The sequence below is a fragment of the Trifolium pratense genome, linkage group LG5 (genome assembly GCF_020283565.1).
Source record: "Trifolium pratense cultivar HEN17-A07 linkage group LG5, ARS_RC_1.1, whole genome shotgun sequence".
Taxonomy (NCBI): Eukaryota; Viridiplantae; Streptophyta; class Magnoliopsida; order Fabales; family Fabaceae; genus Trifolium; species Trifolium pratense.
Window position 1 is genome coordinate 38,937,100 of NC_060063.1, and position 17,185 is coordinate 38,954,284.

Sequence of the window (17,185 nt, forward strand, 5' to 3'; positions counted from 1 at the left end):
TTGCACCATTTTATTATAGTTCGGGGATCAGTTATGGTATCAACTGTTGCAGTCATATGGATATATAGTTTGTGATGGAAGTTTTACCTCATCTATTTTAATTAAATCGGAATTTACCCCCATATTTAACTAATGACGCGGTAATATTGAATTGTTTCTATCTGATTTTAATACTTATTCAAAATTTCTAAAATAATATGTCGAAAAATGTAGACTTGTGTATTTTTTATGAATATGTATAAATTTTGTTACATTAGAATTTTGATGAATTAATTATTGTGAATGTAAATATTGAATAATAGTAAAATTAAATTGGGATTAAAGAACAAATATCAACGAAACATTGATTAAAATTATAATGATAGCTACAAATTTGATAATATTGAACATCAAGTTCCATAAAGTAAGACAAAAAACTATGAATGATGACTCCACATCTTCGTAACGTACGCCGCTAATTTTTGTTAGTCACACTTTGGGATATCAGATTAACAAAAAAAAAATTGAATATACAATCTAATTAAATATAATTGTTCGACAACTTTTTTTTAATTGCTGAAACATATCAATATATAGGACATAAGTCAAATGTACAAAGGATGTCAATAATATTTTATAAATGAAGCAATAGATGATTTAACTTATAAATGGCATTTGAATATCATTGTATTGATTGAAGCATTGGAATACTAATAGAACAAAGATAAGTATGAATTTTGAAATCAACTTAGATTAATAATAATTGTTATATAGTGCCAAAACAGATGCATAACTTAGATAAGTATGAAATTTGAAATCAAGCAGCCAACATATTAACCAAAGCATCATAGGTAAGGATTTGTAACAATGTAAATGCATCATAAAACTGATACAAAATATAGGACATACAACTTGAATACCAATTAAGGGTGAATTTGTTCAACTGACATACATTACAAATTAGTAATTAGAGGACATACAACTAATTAAAATTCATTGTTAATGTTGGCACATGGAAATTCACATTACATTGATCATGTGATAAATCCAACAGAACTTCAAATACAATTTGAAGTAACATACAACATGTAAAAAACTGTCACTGATCTAAAGCTCCCTAATATGGTCATTGTTATTTTCGAACAATGTCAACGTGAATAATATTTGATCCCCTCTCAAGTTCGAATATCAACTTGTCTCCTTGATTTATACTATTAGCCAAAACCCATGTATACCATCCTTTGGTCAAATATTTCTCTACAGTCTTTCTTTTCTTCTTATCCTTGCTCTTTCTTTCATAAGTTATAACGGTGCACCTAATCCCACTCATTTTATGTGGAGTATCTATGAATAGATACTCCTTGCCATTCAGCACTAATTCAGCAGTTTTAGGTGGTATGTGTTATAAGATTGAAAAAATAACTAATCATAATCTGATTAAATTAAAAGCTATGATATTAAATAACAGAATTTTATCTTTTAATGGTAAAAAGAAGAGTTTTGTAGTTGCTTACCAAAACTTGTGATTTTTTCCTGTTTGCATAAGCTTTACTCACAATGAGCTCCCATTTATAAAGACTTTCATCATTTATTTCCTCATTCTCATCAATCTGAGGTTCAGGGATAGTCTCATATGAATGAGAAGATCTTTCAGGACTCGATACAATAAAGCAATCAGAGTCATTCTCATTGTCTTCATTGTTTTTAAGAGTCATTGTAAAAAGATTGTCATCAATTTCATAGTTGAGAATGACTGGAGTGGGTTTTTGAAAGTAAAACACATTTGAAGCAATTCTTCCAGAAGTAAAATAACAATTAGCATCATCCAAACATAAACTTATCTGAACTACATTCATATTTGGATGTCTAATCCATCCATATGACTGTTTTTGAAGTTCATGAATCCAAGAAGCTTTAAATTTGGGACAAATTTGTATTCTTTCCTATATGTTGACAGATACAATTTATGATAACTAAATTAAATATTGTATGATGAGAAATAATTTGAAATATGATGGTCATAGTTTAATTTGATGATACCTTTTTTGGATAAATCATGGTTCGAAATGACTTTGTTTTCTCTATTTCAGACACATCTCTTGTCAATTTGAAACTGTAAATATGTAATGAAAACAGTTGGCAATAGTTAAATTGAAAAAATGTATTATTTGAAAACTATAAAGACATTGAAATGTTAAGTTGTTATATGAATTTTAAAACCAAGGTAGCAGCATATAAGGAAAAGATTTGAAAACCCTAAAATAATAATTTGATCCTTTAGAACTATACTTAAGTAAAATAATAATTTGAACCAAGGTAGACAGCTTAAGTTTTAATGAAAGTATTGTATATGGTAATGTAACATACAGGTTTGGTTTTTGATCAACACTTAGTGACTTTTCAACAAATTCATCATGATCAGCAGCTTGAAGCTCTTGTGCAGTGTAATGTTTTTGAACTCCATCCTGAAAAAATAATTAGATGTCACAAAATATTAAAATTGGAAAACCTAATAAAATTTGTCCAAGCAGAAAATGAAAATTTAAAAGTGTACTTTACCAATACTCCGGTTGATTCAATGGTTTGGTGATCGGATGGTTCAATCAAACTCAATGAAAATATGTTGTTCTTGATTTGATATTGTAGACGCACTTTTGTTGGTCTTAGAATTCCAAATACGGAGGAAACCTCATATCCATACATAACCTTTTCATTATTATTGAATTCAAACTTAACACTTACCGATCGATCATTCCACTGGATCCTACCATAATCAAGTCGATGGAGTTCTCTTTCCCATTGTTCATAAAAAGCAATTGGAATTTGAATTTTTCTCTAAATTTAACAAAAAGCTAAGTTATAAAATGTTCATATTTGCATTACATCAATTAATTTAAATGTAGATTATATAAAAATGCAATATACCTCAAATGGATTGATTATTGTTACAAATGATGTTGCTCTATTCCGATTATCAATACTTCCAATTATCGTAATTTCAAAGACATTGTTAAGGATTTTATAATACAACATAACTTTGGTGGGTTGCGTAAAACCAAAGCTTTCAGCCACGTAATGTGCGTAATACATAAAACATTCGTCATCCGTTAAACACAAACGTACTGTTGAGGATTTTTCATTTGTTCTTATCTGGGCATCTTGTTTTTTCACAATATCACCTTTCCATGATTCAAAAAAATCTCTTGGTATTTCAATTTTTCCCTAAAGTTGACATGAATTATTGATTATAGAAATACATGAAAAAAAATCAAAAGTAAAGTATGTAAACTTATTGATATACCTCATCAGGGCAAATAATCGTTTCAAATCTGGTGTTTCTTTTGAATTCAAATCTGATACAACAGTTCATCATCATCAGCAAACAAATTATGACCGTAACATATACAAAATGAATTATATCGCAGAAACAGATCTATCACATATTTCATTTTTTGTGAATATATTATAAAAGATAACATTCTCATATTTTTCAAACAAATTTAATTGATTAAAACATTGATGGGTTTGATAAACTGTAAAGCAATTTCCGACGAAAAAAAATGGAAAAGGATGAAGTATCTGAAGCATGCATTTGTAGATTCATATGCGTAAAAAACTGAAATTAGTTAATAAAGTTAAGATTTTTACCTTTTTGAAGAAGATTCCATGGAAGATCTTAATGGCTGGGTCAGTTCTTGAAGATGGTGTTCGAAGATCCAATGGTAGGAGATGAAGGAACAAAGCGATTTTGGCGTGTAGATAGTTAATGAGCTTTCTGAATCCTGTTTGTCCGTTTCTTCAAAAGGTAATATTTACAGGAATATAATTGTTTGATATGGATAAAGACAAATTGATATGTTTGGTAAAATAAATGAAAACATTATTTAAGTGATATTTTCTATATTATTTTGGCAAATGCTCTATTGGGTCCACAGTTTGTTAAAAATATTTTAATATAAGGCCCCATTAAGATATCAGTTGGTTGACTTAAATATTTTTTTTTGTATATTAAAGCAACATGTGACCTACCAAATATATAAAAAATAAAAAACAATATAAATCAACAATGTTCTCGAAAATAAATTATTAATCCTTAAAACAAAATTATATTATTTTAACTGATAAAGTATAATACATTTAATTCAAAATTTTTTAATAATATATTAGAATACTATATATTAAATTTATCAATGGCCTTTTTATTATTTATTTTTTACTATAATAGTTTGTATAGTTAAATAAATTACTTTTAACTGGATGGAAATTTTGTTTTTCAAATGTTATTGAGTTTGTAAAATAATTTCCATCATTATCGAAGGATTAGATATAAATTATTATTTCATTATAAATTGCGTGCGAAAGTTTTTTTAACCATCGGAGAGAATAATGTTTCATTGTTCTTAAAATGAGTTCTTGTTTAAAAAAGAATGAAGTATAAAAAAAACAAATAAATAAATTTAATACTTAATTCATCCGAAAAAATATATAAATATCTCTTTTAATATAATGTAAAATGATTTAAAAAAGTAAAATAAACATGTTGTTAAATGACTAATTAACATATTTTAACCAATAGTACATATTACCACAGTCAATAAAAGCCCAAAAAAAGATAATACTACAAATTACTAAAAAGTTTAAATTTATGACAACCAAAAGAAATATCAATACCATAATACTTTATTATTATCCAGACATGAACATAAACATGATAAATTGACTTAACAGAAATTACATATAAAGTAGTAAGTTAATTATACTGCGATACAATATTTTTATGGAGCAATCTTAAAGATATGAACCATGTGACTTTCGTTAACACGTGCAAATTTGAAGCGGATGTAGTCTCCAACTTTGAAATTGTTTAGGGTACAAAATAATTTCCATTCTTCTTCAAGATAAGAGTATGTTGGAGGTGAATATTCCGTCATTATGTTTGCATCTACTTTTTTTCCGTTCTTCCCACAAAGCACAAGATATTCAAAGTCATTTTTGTTGATGTAGTCACACAATTCAGGATCGAAAATCTATTTTGATCATTTTAATAATTTAGTTATAGTTAATATAAAAAAAAGTGAAAAAATGACTTAATTGAGAAAAAGTCGGTGCTTACAAAGTAAGATTTGTTTGTAATACATTGATCAAAAAAAATTGTTTCACCAACACTTGTACTTCGACTATGAAAAGCAGGGAATTGTGAAGTAGAAATATTTCTAGAACATATGTTTATTTTAAAATGATTTCTACCATAGTAAGAAATCATAATTTCAACAGGGCCTTCCAAAGAGTAGTAGATTCTTAATTGTTTCCAACCTTTTGTGAATAATGGATGACAATAGTCTCCGTTGAAAATAAGTTTATGATATTTTCCTTGGTCATCTATTAACTTCCATGTTTTTTTAAATCGGAAATTGGTAAGTCTTGTAAAGAAATCTGGGTTGATTTCTCCGTATGGCTGATGAAAACAAATTTAAAAAATATTAAGTTACATAAATATCAAAGTAGAAATAATGATATTGAAAAAAATCTATATGAAGGCATGATGTCCTAACCTCATTTGGAAGGTGTATGGTCATAAAAGCTCCTATAATTTCACCATCGAAGACATTTTGAATTGAAGGCATTGTTTGAAGATTTAAAATTTCCAAGTGGTGTATCATGAATTTCTAATATTGAATGGTTTATATAATTGAAAAAGGAATATTGTATCAAAATCTGAAAAGCTATAAGATTCACTTATTGATGAGACATTACATTTAAAATCTACACACTTATGACAATGATAGGACAACACAAAATAGTACATCACCATTATTTGTTTTTTCTAATAATGTTCAATGAGTAATAGTTATATCTCCTATATTGAGCAAAAAAAAGTTGATTTGCCTGGTATAACTTTGCAGAGGCAACTATCATACCACGTGAACTCATATTATTCACTTTTCATAAGGAAATATAATAGATTAACAATAACATCACCATCGAAGTGATATATTTAATTGTTAATTTTAAAGTACAATGACATCCAATATTAAAATTGAAACATATTTAATTTTTGGATCAAATTCATACGATACATCATTGTTCTTGTCCAAATTACAATTACAAAACATAGTAGTACAAATCCTTGTAACTCAAAATTAGCAACATAGTAGTACAATTTGATGTTCAACATATACTCTTAATAAAACCACAGTTAAGTTAATTCAATAAGGGGACATTCAAAATTCAGCATTGGCAATGTGAATCATCAATCTTGATGGGGGTTGGTCAAGTTTGAAAATCAATTTTTGACCAATGTTGAGCTTGTTCTTCTTTTGAAATCCACACCATTCCTTAGCTATGTACTTTTCAAATTCATGCCTGTTTGATGTAATAATATTGCAAGTACAATTTTTCAAAGTGATTTCATTTTTTTTAATTTGAAGCGTGGTTGTAGTTACTTCCTTGGGCAAGGCAAATCTAGCTATATATCTTGGTAGGTGCTTCAATTGAAATAAATCAAATCAGTGTTTAAAATTGATAAATCATCAAAAAGTATTTTAAGTTTGAATAAAATTCAGTAGTATATATAGGTTTCTTACCAGCACTTGAGTTTTCTTCTTTCTAGCCATTGCTTTGGTTACAATTTTTTCCCATTCATATTGTCCAGCTTGATTTATCTTCACCTTAATTGATGATTTTCTAGGTATTGCAGGTGATATCCTTGATTTCATATCTGCAGGAAGGCCACTTGATCGTAGGTTTGGTTGAATTCTTGTAGGATTCTGCAACGATGCACCAACTAATGATCAGCAAAGTATTCGATACAATAAAACAAAGAGGTTTAATCAAATGTTTGAATACAAAAACTTAGGGATTAAACAATTTTACATATAAGGAATTGTAGACCTAAGGTGTTGATTGAATTTAAAAAAACTATACTTAAGATTTTGATCTGGTTTTGATTTGTTTTGTTTAACTTAATTACTTCTCAATTTTCTATATAAAATGCAGGTAATCTTAATTATTTATGCATAAGCACCTAAATCAAAACTAATTGTTCATACATATGATAAACCAAAAAGTTTGTTATAACTGGCTAAATTAACTGATAACTGTAATTAACCAAAATCATACCAGCATTTTTGATCTGGTTGTCCTTGGTGTAACTGCAGTTATGTCCTTCTGATGTTTCCTCTTGAATGGCAGCTTAGAGTCATTAGTTTGCACCTTATGACAATTTAAATTAATAAAACATTAGTAATCTATACCATTTACCATTGTAATCAATAGATAAATCAACTAAGGTTAAAATGATTTTATAAAATCATACCAGCATTTTTGATCTGGTTCTCCTTGATGTATCTGCAATTATGTCCTTCTGAAGTTTCCTCTTCAACGGCAGCTTAGATTCATTCTTTTGCACCTTATGACAATTTAAAATAATAAAACATTAGTCATCTATACCATTTACCATTGAATTCAATAGATAAATCAAGTAAGTTAAAAATGATTTTTTAAAATATTGTGTTAAATAAGGCTATTTAATTAAAAGCATACCAAAACTTTTGAGGCTGTAGGGTTAATTGTAACTTGATTTTTCTGCTTAAGTTTTGAATAATTTTGACTTTGTTGAACTTTAACTCTTCTGCGCCTTTCATAATCAGCACGGTTATTTCTACGCCTTTCATAATCAGCACGGTTCTTGCCAGCATCTGATTCATCATCAGTAGAGTTGATTTGAATAATTTCAATTTGTTGATTATTGTCATGCATCCTGGGTAGGGTTTTCATATAGAAAGTGTTTTTTTGAATAGCATACTCCAATTTGACTTTAGTTGGTTCAACAAAACGGAATGCTTTTGCAACATCACGACCAGAACTTAGTGAATTCTGAGTCTCAGATACATGGAAAATGACCAAAATACCGAAATCAGGTCCTACGATCCAACCATATGAGTGCTTTCCAATTTCAGTATTCCATGCTTTACAAAACTCTCGAGGAATAGGAATCATAGCCTTTATTATTCAAAAAAAATGTGATTAATAATCCACTTTGAGTTAATTGAAATCAAATATGGAAAATAAAGGAAAAATACCTCATTTGGGTCAATGACAGTTTCAAATGTTTTTGTTTGTTTTTTTAGATCTGAAAATGAGTTGAAAATCGCAGGACTGATCATAACAAAATGAACATCATCAGTGAATAGATCAAACTAAGTATAACTAAAACAAATAGTGTTTTATGAATACTAAACTTTAATAAACTTATATACAAAAGTGTTTTCATGAATTTAAGACAAAATATTGAAGAAAACAACTTAGATGTATACATGGAATGATTATTAAAGTAGCGAAGATTGAAAAAATCATACCTTTTGGATGAAGACGCCATTGATATGAGGAAACGAAGGTTTCAATTTTTTGTGATTTGGTTAGGGTTTGGAGGATGTTAGTTGTTGGAATAAATAATATTCTAAAATGTCCTTTCTTATGTTTATAGTGGTCCAAATGGGAAGCATCTGGAACTAATGTGTGGTAATTGTTCGTAGAAATTGTGTGGTCCAAACTTGATAAAGTGCTAATTTGTATCTATATATATAAAGCATTTAAAGTAATATGTTTAATGTTTAACTGGGCCCAAATTGATTTTGTTCATAACAACCTCAGTCAAATTTAATATTTGAACTGTATATGTATGATTTTTGATAATGATTGTTTGTGGTCCTTTTTTTTTTCATCATTTTCTTATTTTACATGTACACTATAAAATCAAATATATATCTAACATTAAAATTAAAATTTCGCATATAACATTTAATTTCATAATAACATATAATTAAGTTAACAATAATATATAAATGAAAAGATGATTTTGGTGAAAATAAAATTTGGCATATAACATTTGATTTTATAAGTGATTTGCACTTGATTGTAAATAAAGAACCAACATTATAATAAAGTTTTTGTCCCGAAGAAAATGTAAAGTTGATAATATATTAGATTGAATGTGTATTTTAATGTTGATAAAAATAAGTAATTTTTAGATGTTATTTATTAGGATGAGTACTTTTTATGTTATTTACGACATAAATAGAGAATGAATTTTTTTAAAAAATTAAATTGTATAATCTATTGAAATTTTTTAAACTGGGGCTCTAAATACTCGGGACCGGCCCTGTCTACTTATTAAAATCAGATAAAACTTTTAATTCGACAAATTTCGACTTGTAAGTATTTTTTTGAATATTTATGAACGCAACTTAAATAAATTTATAAACATATATGCTAACTCTAAACAAACTTGGATATGAAATTACATAAAACAAAAATTAATGCTATAAATAATGCTTGCAACATGTTTCAAAAAGTTAATGAACAAAGTATACACCTGAATTACAATCCTAAAACATAGCAATCTTCAAATATTGTTGAAGACCTCTTTGAATACAACATTATGTGTAGTACTTTTTGTGACTTTGTTTTCATCATGAATCAATATCTTGATACCTTTCTTGCTTTTAACCCTTGAAACTGCTACGTAAATCTGACCATGGCTAAAGACATTTCTTGGTAAATAGACTCCAACATAATCCAAAGATTGGCCTTGTGATTTGTTAATTGTCATTGCATAAGACACAATAATTGGGAATTGCCTTCTGGTTAATTTGAACGGCCATGGAGATTGACATGGAGACATTTCAAGTCTTGGAATGGCAATTACATTTCCATGGTATTTGCCACCAATTATTTTTGCTTCTATCACACTATCAGCCATTTTGGTCACAATCATTCTTGTTCCATTACACAAACCTTCAGTTTGGTCTATATTCCTCATTAACATGATTGGTGTACCAATTTTTAATTTAATACTGTGATTTGGAAGTCCTGAAGTTCTAAGAGAGTTCAAAAACTCAGGTGTAAATAGCTGAACAACTTGATAGTCATGAATCTCTGATCTGTCAATGGAATTACAACTGAAATATTCTCTTTCTTCACCTAACAAATTGTACATTTCCTATAAAATATTAGTATCCAAATTGTTCAAAACAAAAGTATTATATATCAGAAGTTGAATATATTTTCCTGGCATTATACCCAATACATAATCATTGATGGATTCAACAACTTCAATTGTAGATGCCAAAATAGCTCTACTGAGCAAATATTCATAATCTTTGTAGTTTTGCAATAAATTTGGATAAGTACTGTCAACAATGGCTTTAATGGGATCTTCAAAATTAGTAATTAAAATATCTTTTGGAATATCAATCTCATCAGTTCCATCATTAGGTTCAGCAAGTCTGCCTTCTCCAACCATTAGAAGCCATTTTGAGAATTTCTCAATTTCATCATTTTCAACAGGATTTGATCCTTGTCTGAGCCTCATGTTCTTTGTTAATGTCAGCACCTCACAATGATCCCAAATATAAGAAGCATTGATTGAAGCATGGACAATATCTGATCTGCTTCCTCTTGGGATAACTGGAAGTATTTGTCTAAAATCACCTCCAAAAACAATGACCTTGCCACCAAAAATCTTATCAGAATCTCCTGATTTACTCATAAGGTCTTGAAGACACCTGTCTAAAGTTTCAAAACAATATCTGTGAGCCATTGGTGCTTCATCCCAGATGATTAATTTTGTTTGTCTAAGCAATTCAGCAAGATCATCATCATAATCTATTTTGCAACTGGAATTATCTAATGTTGGAATTGGTAGCTTGAATTTTGAATGAGCAGTTCTTCCTCCAGGCAGTATTAGTGCTGCAATTCCACTTGATGCAACCGTGATAACAATCTGTTGTCTTGACCTTAGTGCGCTTGCAAGTGTTCTCCAGATGTAGGTCTTACCTGTTCCACCATAACCATGTAAAAAGAATACTCCTCCATTTTGTTTTTCAACTGCATTCATGATCTTATTATAACTCATCCTCTGCTCATCTGCATGAAAAATATCCAATATTGAATACATTTCAATAAAACATCAATTAAATAATGCAAAATGTATAAGTAACCTGTTAGGGAAGCATCCAATTCAGCAAATTCTGCTTTTAGTGCAGCAATATCATAATTTCTTTCATCATATATTAGCCTATTCCCTAATTGTTGAAGAACATAATCTTTGGGATATGGCATTGACCCAAATTCCTTTAAACTCCTCCTCTTAGCTTGTAAAGTTTTTTCAATCTCCAACAAAGTTAAGTTTTCCAACTCCTCGTCTGTTAGTTGCAAATCTGTATAGATAAATCATTAATCATTGACTGTCAAATGCTCATGACACAAAATTTACTGTTTATATACCTTTGTTGTTAGCTACAATGCGTTGATGATATAAAATGCCATCACAAAGCCACTGAATAGTTTTTTTGAACACTGCATATGGCCTATTCATAGTTCCACACAAAAGTAGATGCACAAACAATCTTCTTAAATAAGATCCTGGTCCCCATTCATGAGCATCTCTTATAGCTCCAATGTACTCTTTGTCATCTCCAAGGAATCCCATGGCAAAGCATGCATCTCTAAAGGTATCAAGCTGTGTACCTCGAACTTTCCGAATAGCTTCATACGATGTTGGACCTTTAACAAAAGTCAACATCATCCTCAAGTAGAACAATTCTCTTGTTGTTGGAGGAACCCAAATCAAGCGACCAATTTTGAATCCTCTTTTCCTTGGGGTCCAAGATTTCTTTTTCTTGCTATAAGTGAACTTGGTTACAAACTGTCCATATGTAAGCTTTCTTGCACTTGGATAGTCCGCATTTGCTTGCAACCATGATGTGAACATTGATTCAGTAACACTTGGCTTTTCAAGGATGTTTTCCATACGATCAAAATCTGTGAAATAAATAGTATTCTCTCCTACCAAATGAAAAAACATTCTTTCTACAGATGGTTGTCGACCATGAATCTTGTATGAAAAAATTCTCCAACATGCTTCACATGGTGAGATATACCTGCAGTCAACATAATCTTTGATTTCATCCACTGGCTGGACTTCATTTCTTTGTTGGTTAGTTGTTCTTACAACTGAAGCTGTGATTCTATCATAACCTTTGTGTATGTATTTGAACAAATATTTAATTGATGAGGATTGGTTACACCATTCCATATTGATATGAGCTTGAAATTTGAGCAACAATTTATGGTTGTATGGCACAACATTTCTATTGTCCAATGTGATACCATTTTTTTCAACTGTATGAGTTTTGGACCTTCTCCTGTATACTGGATAACCATCTTGATCAACTATTGTATTTTCAATGAATTTTTTTGGATAGAATTTAGAGCATCTACCGTTTCTCATGCATGGTGATGGTAATCCTTTTTTATCTTTGCCACATGGACCATGAATCATATGTTTTTTTACCAAGTTATGAAGCTCTTGATGAGTTTCAGGATTTGGTATCTCAGCTGAAATTATTTGATCAATATCTTCAGGTGTAGGATATTTGCTTGAAGGATGCAAGAAAATCAATATATGAGCATGTGGGAGACCTCTTTTCTGAAATTCAATTGTATACATATCTGCATAACCAAAATGCAGTAGTAATATGTGAACAAAATTTAAGCTATGTCTACATAAGATAGTAATATCAATTATGCAATTAGAACATTCAAAGTGCATTAGTTAAATGACTTACATGCTAGAACTTTTCCTAACACGTGTCTTTTTGTTAAATCCTTCATAAGCTTATCAAACTTGATTTTAAAGACCTTTGTGACAATGTCAGGTCGATCTTGAGGTTTCAAATTGTGTTTTGCTAATTCTCTTGTGATTTCTGGCCAAGTTGGATTGCATGTAAATGTTATGAACAGGTCTGGGAAACCAACTGCAGATGAGATTGCCATTCCATCAAAATATAGTTGATCCATGTATCTTTTACTGCCAACAAAAGTTGAAGGCAAAATAACTCTCTTGCCTGTTTTCTGAGCTGCATTACCTACATTGTTTTCAGTTATCTGTCTTAATGTGTGATATTTTCCTACCCTGAGCTTTGAATGGTTTCTTCTCAGCCAATTCAACCTTTCAGTTTCCATCATAGTATAGCCATCAACCAAAAATTGCTGAAAAAGTCTTCTTGAACATAATAAAGTTTTGGCTTCCTTTTTCCTTGATTGAATTCGAAAAGAAAGCCAGTCTTTAATAGTTAATCTGTTCCTTTTTGTAACAACAGTTTCATGGCTATATCTAAATTGAATACCTATTCTGAAACCATCTTCACCAAATGGAAAGAGGAGTGGATATTGATAAGCAAGATAACACGGATGAAATTCATTAATTCTTTGTAAATTGCCATTTCTTTTATGCATGATGATATCTCTTTTTGCAGCACTATCAATATCTCCAACTATCAGAGCAGCAACTTCAGACACAGTGGGCTTGTTATAAATCCTACCATCAGTTGTTCTTTCAGAAATTAATTTCAACTTAAGATCTTGGAAAGGATTTTTTTTCAACGTGTCTCTGGCCATTCTAAAAGACTTTGCATGAACGTTGTGTGTATCAAGCATATTCTTCAATTTGAGTACAATGTTGGCATCAATTTCTTTGTTATCCCTAAAAAAAATATATTGTTTTTCAATATGACATGATATTGTAGATTGTTCCACAAATAATTGATGTAAACAATGATAAACAAATTACCTGAAGGCATGGATTCTGTTTTTAATTTCATTTTCAGTATCATAAATATACAATTGTGCAAATTTAGGGTGTTCACCCTCTTGTGGCAACATGCTTCCAATCCTGTGACAAACTTGTCCTTGAATTCTTATAGTTGGTGGTCCTTTACCAACATTTTTCCTGTCATCAATTTTCATTCCGGGAGATGTGAAAGCAAACATGGAATTATAAATTCTTGTGTGTGCTTGGTAATTTTTGCTGTCTGTTCTGACATTGTTAAACAATAGTTGCTGAAGAAGTTTTGGTGGTTGTTCAAGCAACGACAGCTCAGCCTTACCTCCATGACAACATTGCTGGAATTCAGGTCTTAAAGTATTTTTACTCCTATTCTTTCTTTCTTGATACCACATGTGTGCACCACATTGTTGGCATTCCCAAACAGGATCACCTATATCAAAATATCCTACAATAAATAATATATCTATGTAAGGTGACACAATGATTTGAATAATATAGGAAATAATTATTTGTTCAAATCTAAATGTTATGACCTTGATGTTCATCATCAGTTAAGTCTTCTTGATCATCAGTTTCTTCATCTGCATCAGTTGAACTGTTGTTGTCTGCCTCAGATTCATCGGACGAAGTTTCCATGACATGATCCTCAAACAATGTTGAGTACTGAGATTTAGTTTTGTCACCAACAACATCAATTGCTACATCATTTGTCTGATTTGTAACGGTGGCAGTAAACTTGTTGTATAAGTTAACTCCACGGGTTTCATAACGGGATTTTTTCATAGGTGGTTCCACTATATTGCTAAAATCATATGGTTGTGTAGTTTGTGCATTTGGTGCAAAATCATTGGTTTGACATTGTTGAGAACTTGCAGAAGTTGAAATAGTACTAGAGTTCAAGTGTGAAGTTTTGGCTTTTTTGGAGAACAAACTTAAGGTCTCTAATGAATTAGTAGGTAGGTTGTTGACAGCTACATTTTCATTCCCAAATTTTTGTTCTTGTGACTTTATTTTGCAACCTAATTGAGAATGTAAACTATCTGAACCCTTTATGTTTTCTGTGTCATTAAAGTTTTTCATGAGATTAGTTCCAGTAGATTTAAAAACAAATTGTCTATGAGGTATGTCATTCCCAAAATTTGTAAAGGCTGGTTGGTTTGTATTATTATGTGGCCTCATGATATTTGTAGAGCAATTGCTGACCTTATTTTGTGATCTCTTTGTAATGTCAGCAAAAGGAACATTTGCAGTAGGAGTTGAGGATTTGGAATTTAAGACCTGTGTGTGGAGTGGAGTAGTTGCAATGTTTGAAGATTTTGTGGAGTGAAAGTTCACTGTGTTTGTTGGAGGAGTATAAATGACATCAGGATTTAGATTATCATCAACAGTGTTCCAATAATATGGCTGTCGTTTGCTACCTACTTGAGGAGTTGATTCATTAGCAGCAATTAGTCTAACTATATCATTAAAGTTTTTGTTTATGTTCTTTCCAGTTGATTGAAATATAAATTGCCTATTAGGAGCTGACTTAGGAATATTCAAATGACATGCATTGGATGTATTACCAAGGTTATGAAGGTAATTGCGTGTGGTCTGATTGAGTTGGTTCAATTTTGTTGTGCTAATGTCAGAAAAATCAGCAACATCTTTCAATGTAGAATCCATACCAGAAATAGATGAACTGATGGAAGGATTTGGAATCTGACTGCATTGTTTCTTGTTTGCTATAACTCCTCTTCGTCTTTGTCTTGCAGCTGATGAATTTTGTTGAGTTGAGTTCTTGTTTTTATCCATGACCATTATTGGTACAGGTTAGCCTAATTCAAAATTGAGGGAAAAAGTGTTACAAAAAACATGAGTGTAAAATGTCACAACTGAATTACAATACTCAGAAAATAAGTGTTGCTTACCTTTTTAATCACATCTGAACATTAGTTTACTCAATTTTGAATGATTCTGATGTTATTGTTTATAAAGATATTTAAAATGTATGTTATTAAATGAGTATCTTCGTTTTTGTTTGTGTTTGATAAGGAACTAAAAATATGTTTTAGTCTTTGTAAACTAACAGCATGATATAGGAACATATAATGAAATGTTATATCAGTTTGAATTTTGAACTGCAATTTTTTTCCATTATGGTGGGAACTTTGAAATTTAAGTTCCATTCAAATTTATTAAGTTGGAGGGAGAGTATGGTGATTGTCGATGGAAAAATTAAGTTAGACCTAACTATGGAAATGTAGGTAACTACTTTGCAGCTGGCAAAAGTTGAACTATGCATTTTTTGCTTGTTTACTTGTATGTTACACTAACAATGCCAGTTCATTAAATGCCCACCTAATTATTTATGCAAAATCAGCATGAATTGTGAAAGAAAAGGTCAAAGTCTATGTTATACAGTCCAGCTGTGATAATTGTGGTAGCATATAGGTGTTTGTCTTCAATCGATGTAAAGACATTGTGGTTAATAACCAATATTTCTTTGATGCAACTGTACTATATGGATATTATTTTAGTAGTATCAGATGTTGGGAAGAACATAAGCTAAAAGAAAAGTCACATTTCAAAGTGGTTGTTAACAACACCATTACTTCAATAGTACGAACAAAAAGTAAGAAAAGATGACATAATAGCTAAGATAAAATCCAATACAGCTGTAATGGTCATTAGCATTACAAAAGCAGAACTAACATTAGTTGATAGTTGGATTAATTAACAACTCTATCAATGTCAACATCAACTATATTACTCTTTGCAATATTCAAGAAGCTGAACTTGAGTACATCCCCAGCTTTGCAATAATTTTCAGAGCAGAATTTGTGCCATGCTTGATACTCAATTTTTTTGACTCCATTTGGACCTGGTGTTTGAATAATTTCAGCCAAATAAGGTTCAGCAACCGGACCTTCAAGCACCAAATAAGAATGAAAAGATGTGATATAGTCACCAAACCACTTGTTTAATATCTGCATAATATGGTTTTAAATAAAGGGAAATGTGTAAGTATTAATCCATAATAAGGAAAGGAAAATCAAAGTAAGCTTAATCACTGAAATGAAAAGACTCAAAGACTCAACTAATTCTTCTATTGATCCATTTGAGTCACTTGCTAATACTATCTCAAATGTAAATGGTTCTGGGAGTTTGGTAGAAAGAGAGTGAAATGAAGGAAACTCATTAGTTGGACATGGTTCTGTCAAAGGAAGAACCAATTGGAAAATGTTATCACCATAATAAACCAAATCCATTTTATAAAACTGGTACTCTAACTGAAGCAAATCACGAAGTTCTGTCCATCCTTTTGATATTAGAGGTTGTTCAAGACATTGATTCCAAGTAAGTAAATGCAAGTGATTGCCTGCATACACTTTCCACTGAGCATCTAACTCATCAGAGTACATATAAGCAAACACAAGATCGATTTCACCAAATGGCTGTTATGTTGAAGATGAAATTAGTGATAAAAGTCAGAAATAATGATTAGCTAAAAAAAATAGTGTAAAAATTTGAAAAATGTAGCACTTACAACATCCTTGACATGTATTGTAGTTAAGATGGATTTTTTGAACCTGG

At 30.3% G+C, this 17,185-nt stretch overlaps 3 protein-coding genes across 3 annotated transcripts; all 3 read right to left on the reverse strand.

The window, feature by feature from the left end:
* Positions 1 to 6,061: 6,061 nt before the first annotated feature.
* On the reverse strand, positions 6,062 to 6,745 carry LOC123885214. The gene is made up of 2 exons (XM_045934487.1): positions 6,564 to 6,745; positions 6,062 to 6,464 (listed from the first exon to the last, which is right to left on the reverse strand). Exons 1-2 carry the CDS (start codon positions 6,693 to 6,695, stop codon positions 6,201 to 6,203), a joined length of 396 nt encoding a protein of 131 aa, XP_045790443.1. The 5' UTR covers positions 6,696 to 6,745; the 3' UTR covers positions 6,062 to 6,200.
* Positions 6,746 to 7,092: 347 nt separating this feature from the next.
* On the reverse strand, positions 7,093 to 8,150 carry LOC123886626. Its single transcript, XM_045935930.1, has 4 exons — positions 8,061 to 8,150; positions 7,522 to 7,980; positions 7,295 to 7,387; positions 7,093 to 7,191 (listed from the first exon to the last, which is right to left on the reverse strand). The coding sequence occupies exons 1-4, from the start codon at positions 8,142 to 8,144 to the stop codon at positions 7,093 to 7,095; spliced, it is 735 nt and encodes a 244-aa protein (XP_045791886.1). The 5' UTR covers positions 8,145 to 8,150.
* Positions 8,151 to 9,382: 1,232 nt separating this feature from the next.
* LOC123886627 lies at positions 9,383 to 15,409 on the reverse strand. The gene is made up of 7 exons (XM_045935931.1): positions 14,143 to 15,409; positions 13,613 to 14,054; positions 12,609 to 13,525; positions 11,266 to 12,492; positions 10,980 to 11,198; positions 10,050 to 10,905; positions 9,383 to 9,962 (listed from the first exon to the last, which is right to left on the reverse strand). Exons 1-7 carry the CDS (start codon positions 15,407 to 15,409, stop codon positions 9,383 to 9,385), a joined length of 5,508 nt encoding a protein of 1,835 aa, XP_045791887.1.
* Positions 15,410 to 17,185: the final 1,776 nt, after the last annotated feature.

What these genes read in the sequence shown, in the direction of transcription:
- LOC123885214 (XM_045934487.1), bottom strand. Translation starts at nt 6,695, where the DNA reads ATGAAATCAAGGATATCACCTGCAATACCTAGAAAATCATCAATTAAG. An exon ending in AGAAGAAAACTCAAGTGCTG is followed by an intron (nt 6,465 to 6,563) that starts GTAAGAAACCTA and finishes TTTCAATTGAAG; the next exon opens with CACCTACCAAGATATATAGC.
- LOC123886627 (XM_045935931.1), bottom strand. Translation starts at nt 15,409, where the DNA reads ATGGTCATGGATAAAAACAAGAACTCAACTCAACAAAATTCATCAGCT. An exon ending in AACTGATGATGAACATCAAG is followed by an intron (nt 14,055 to 14,142) that starts GTCATAACATTT and finishes TATTTATTGTAG; the next exon opens with GATATTTTGATATAGGTGAT. An exon ending in TATGTATTGGGTATAATGCC is followed by an intron (nt 9,963 to 10,049) that starts AGGAAAATATAT and finishes GTACAATTTGTT; the next exon opens with AGGTGAAGAAAGAGAATATT.
- LOC123886626 (XM_045935930.1), bottom strand. Translation starts at nt 8,144, where the DNA reads ATGATCAGTCCTGCGATTTTCAACTCATTTTCAGATCTAAAAAAACAA. An exon ending in CTGTCATTGACCCAAATGAG is followed by an intron (nt 7,981 to 8,060) that starts GTATTTTTCCTT and finishes TGAATAATAAAG; the next exon opens with GCTATGATTCCTATTCCTCG. An exon ending in GAACCAGATCAAAAATGCTG is followed by an intron (nt 7,192 to 7,294) that starts GTATGATTTTAT and finishes AATTGTCATAAG; the next exon opens with GTGCAAACTAATGACTCTAA.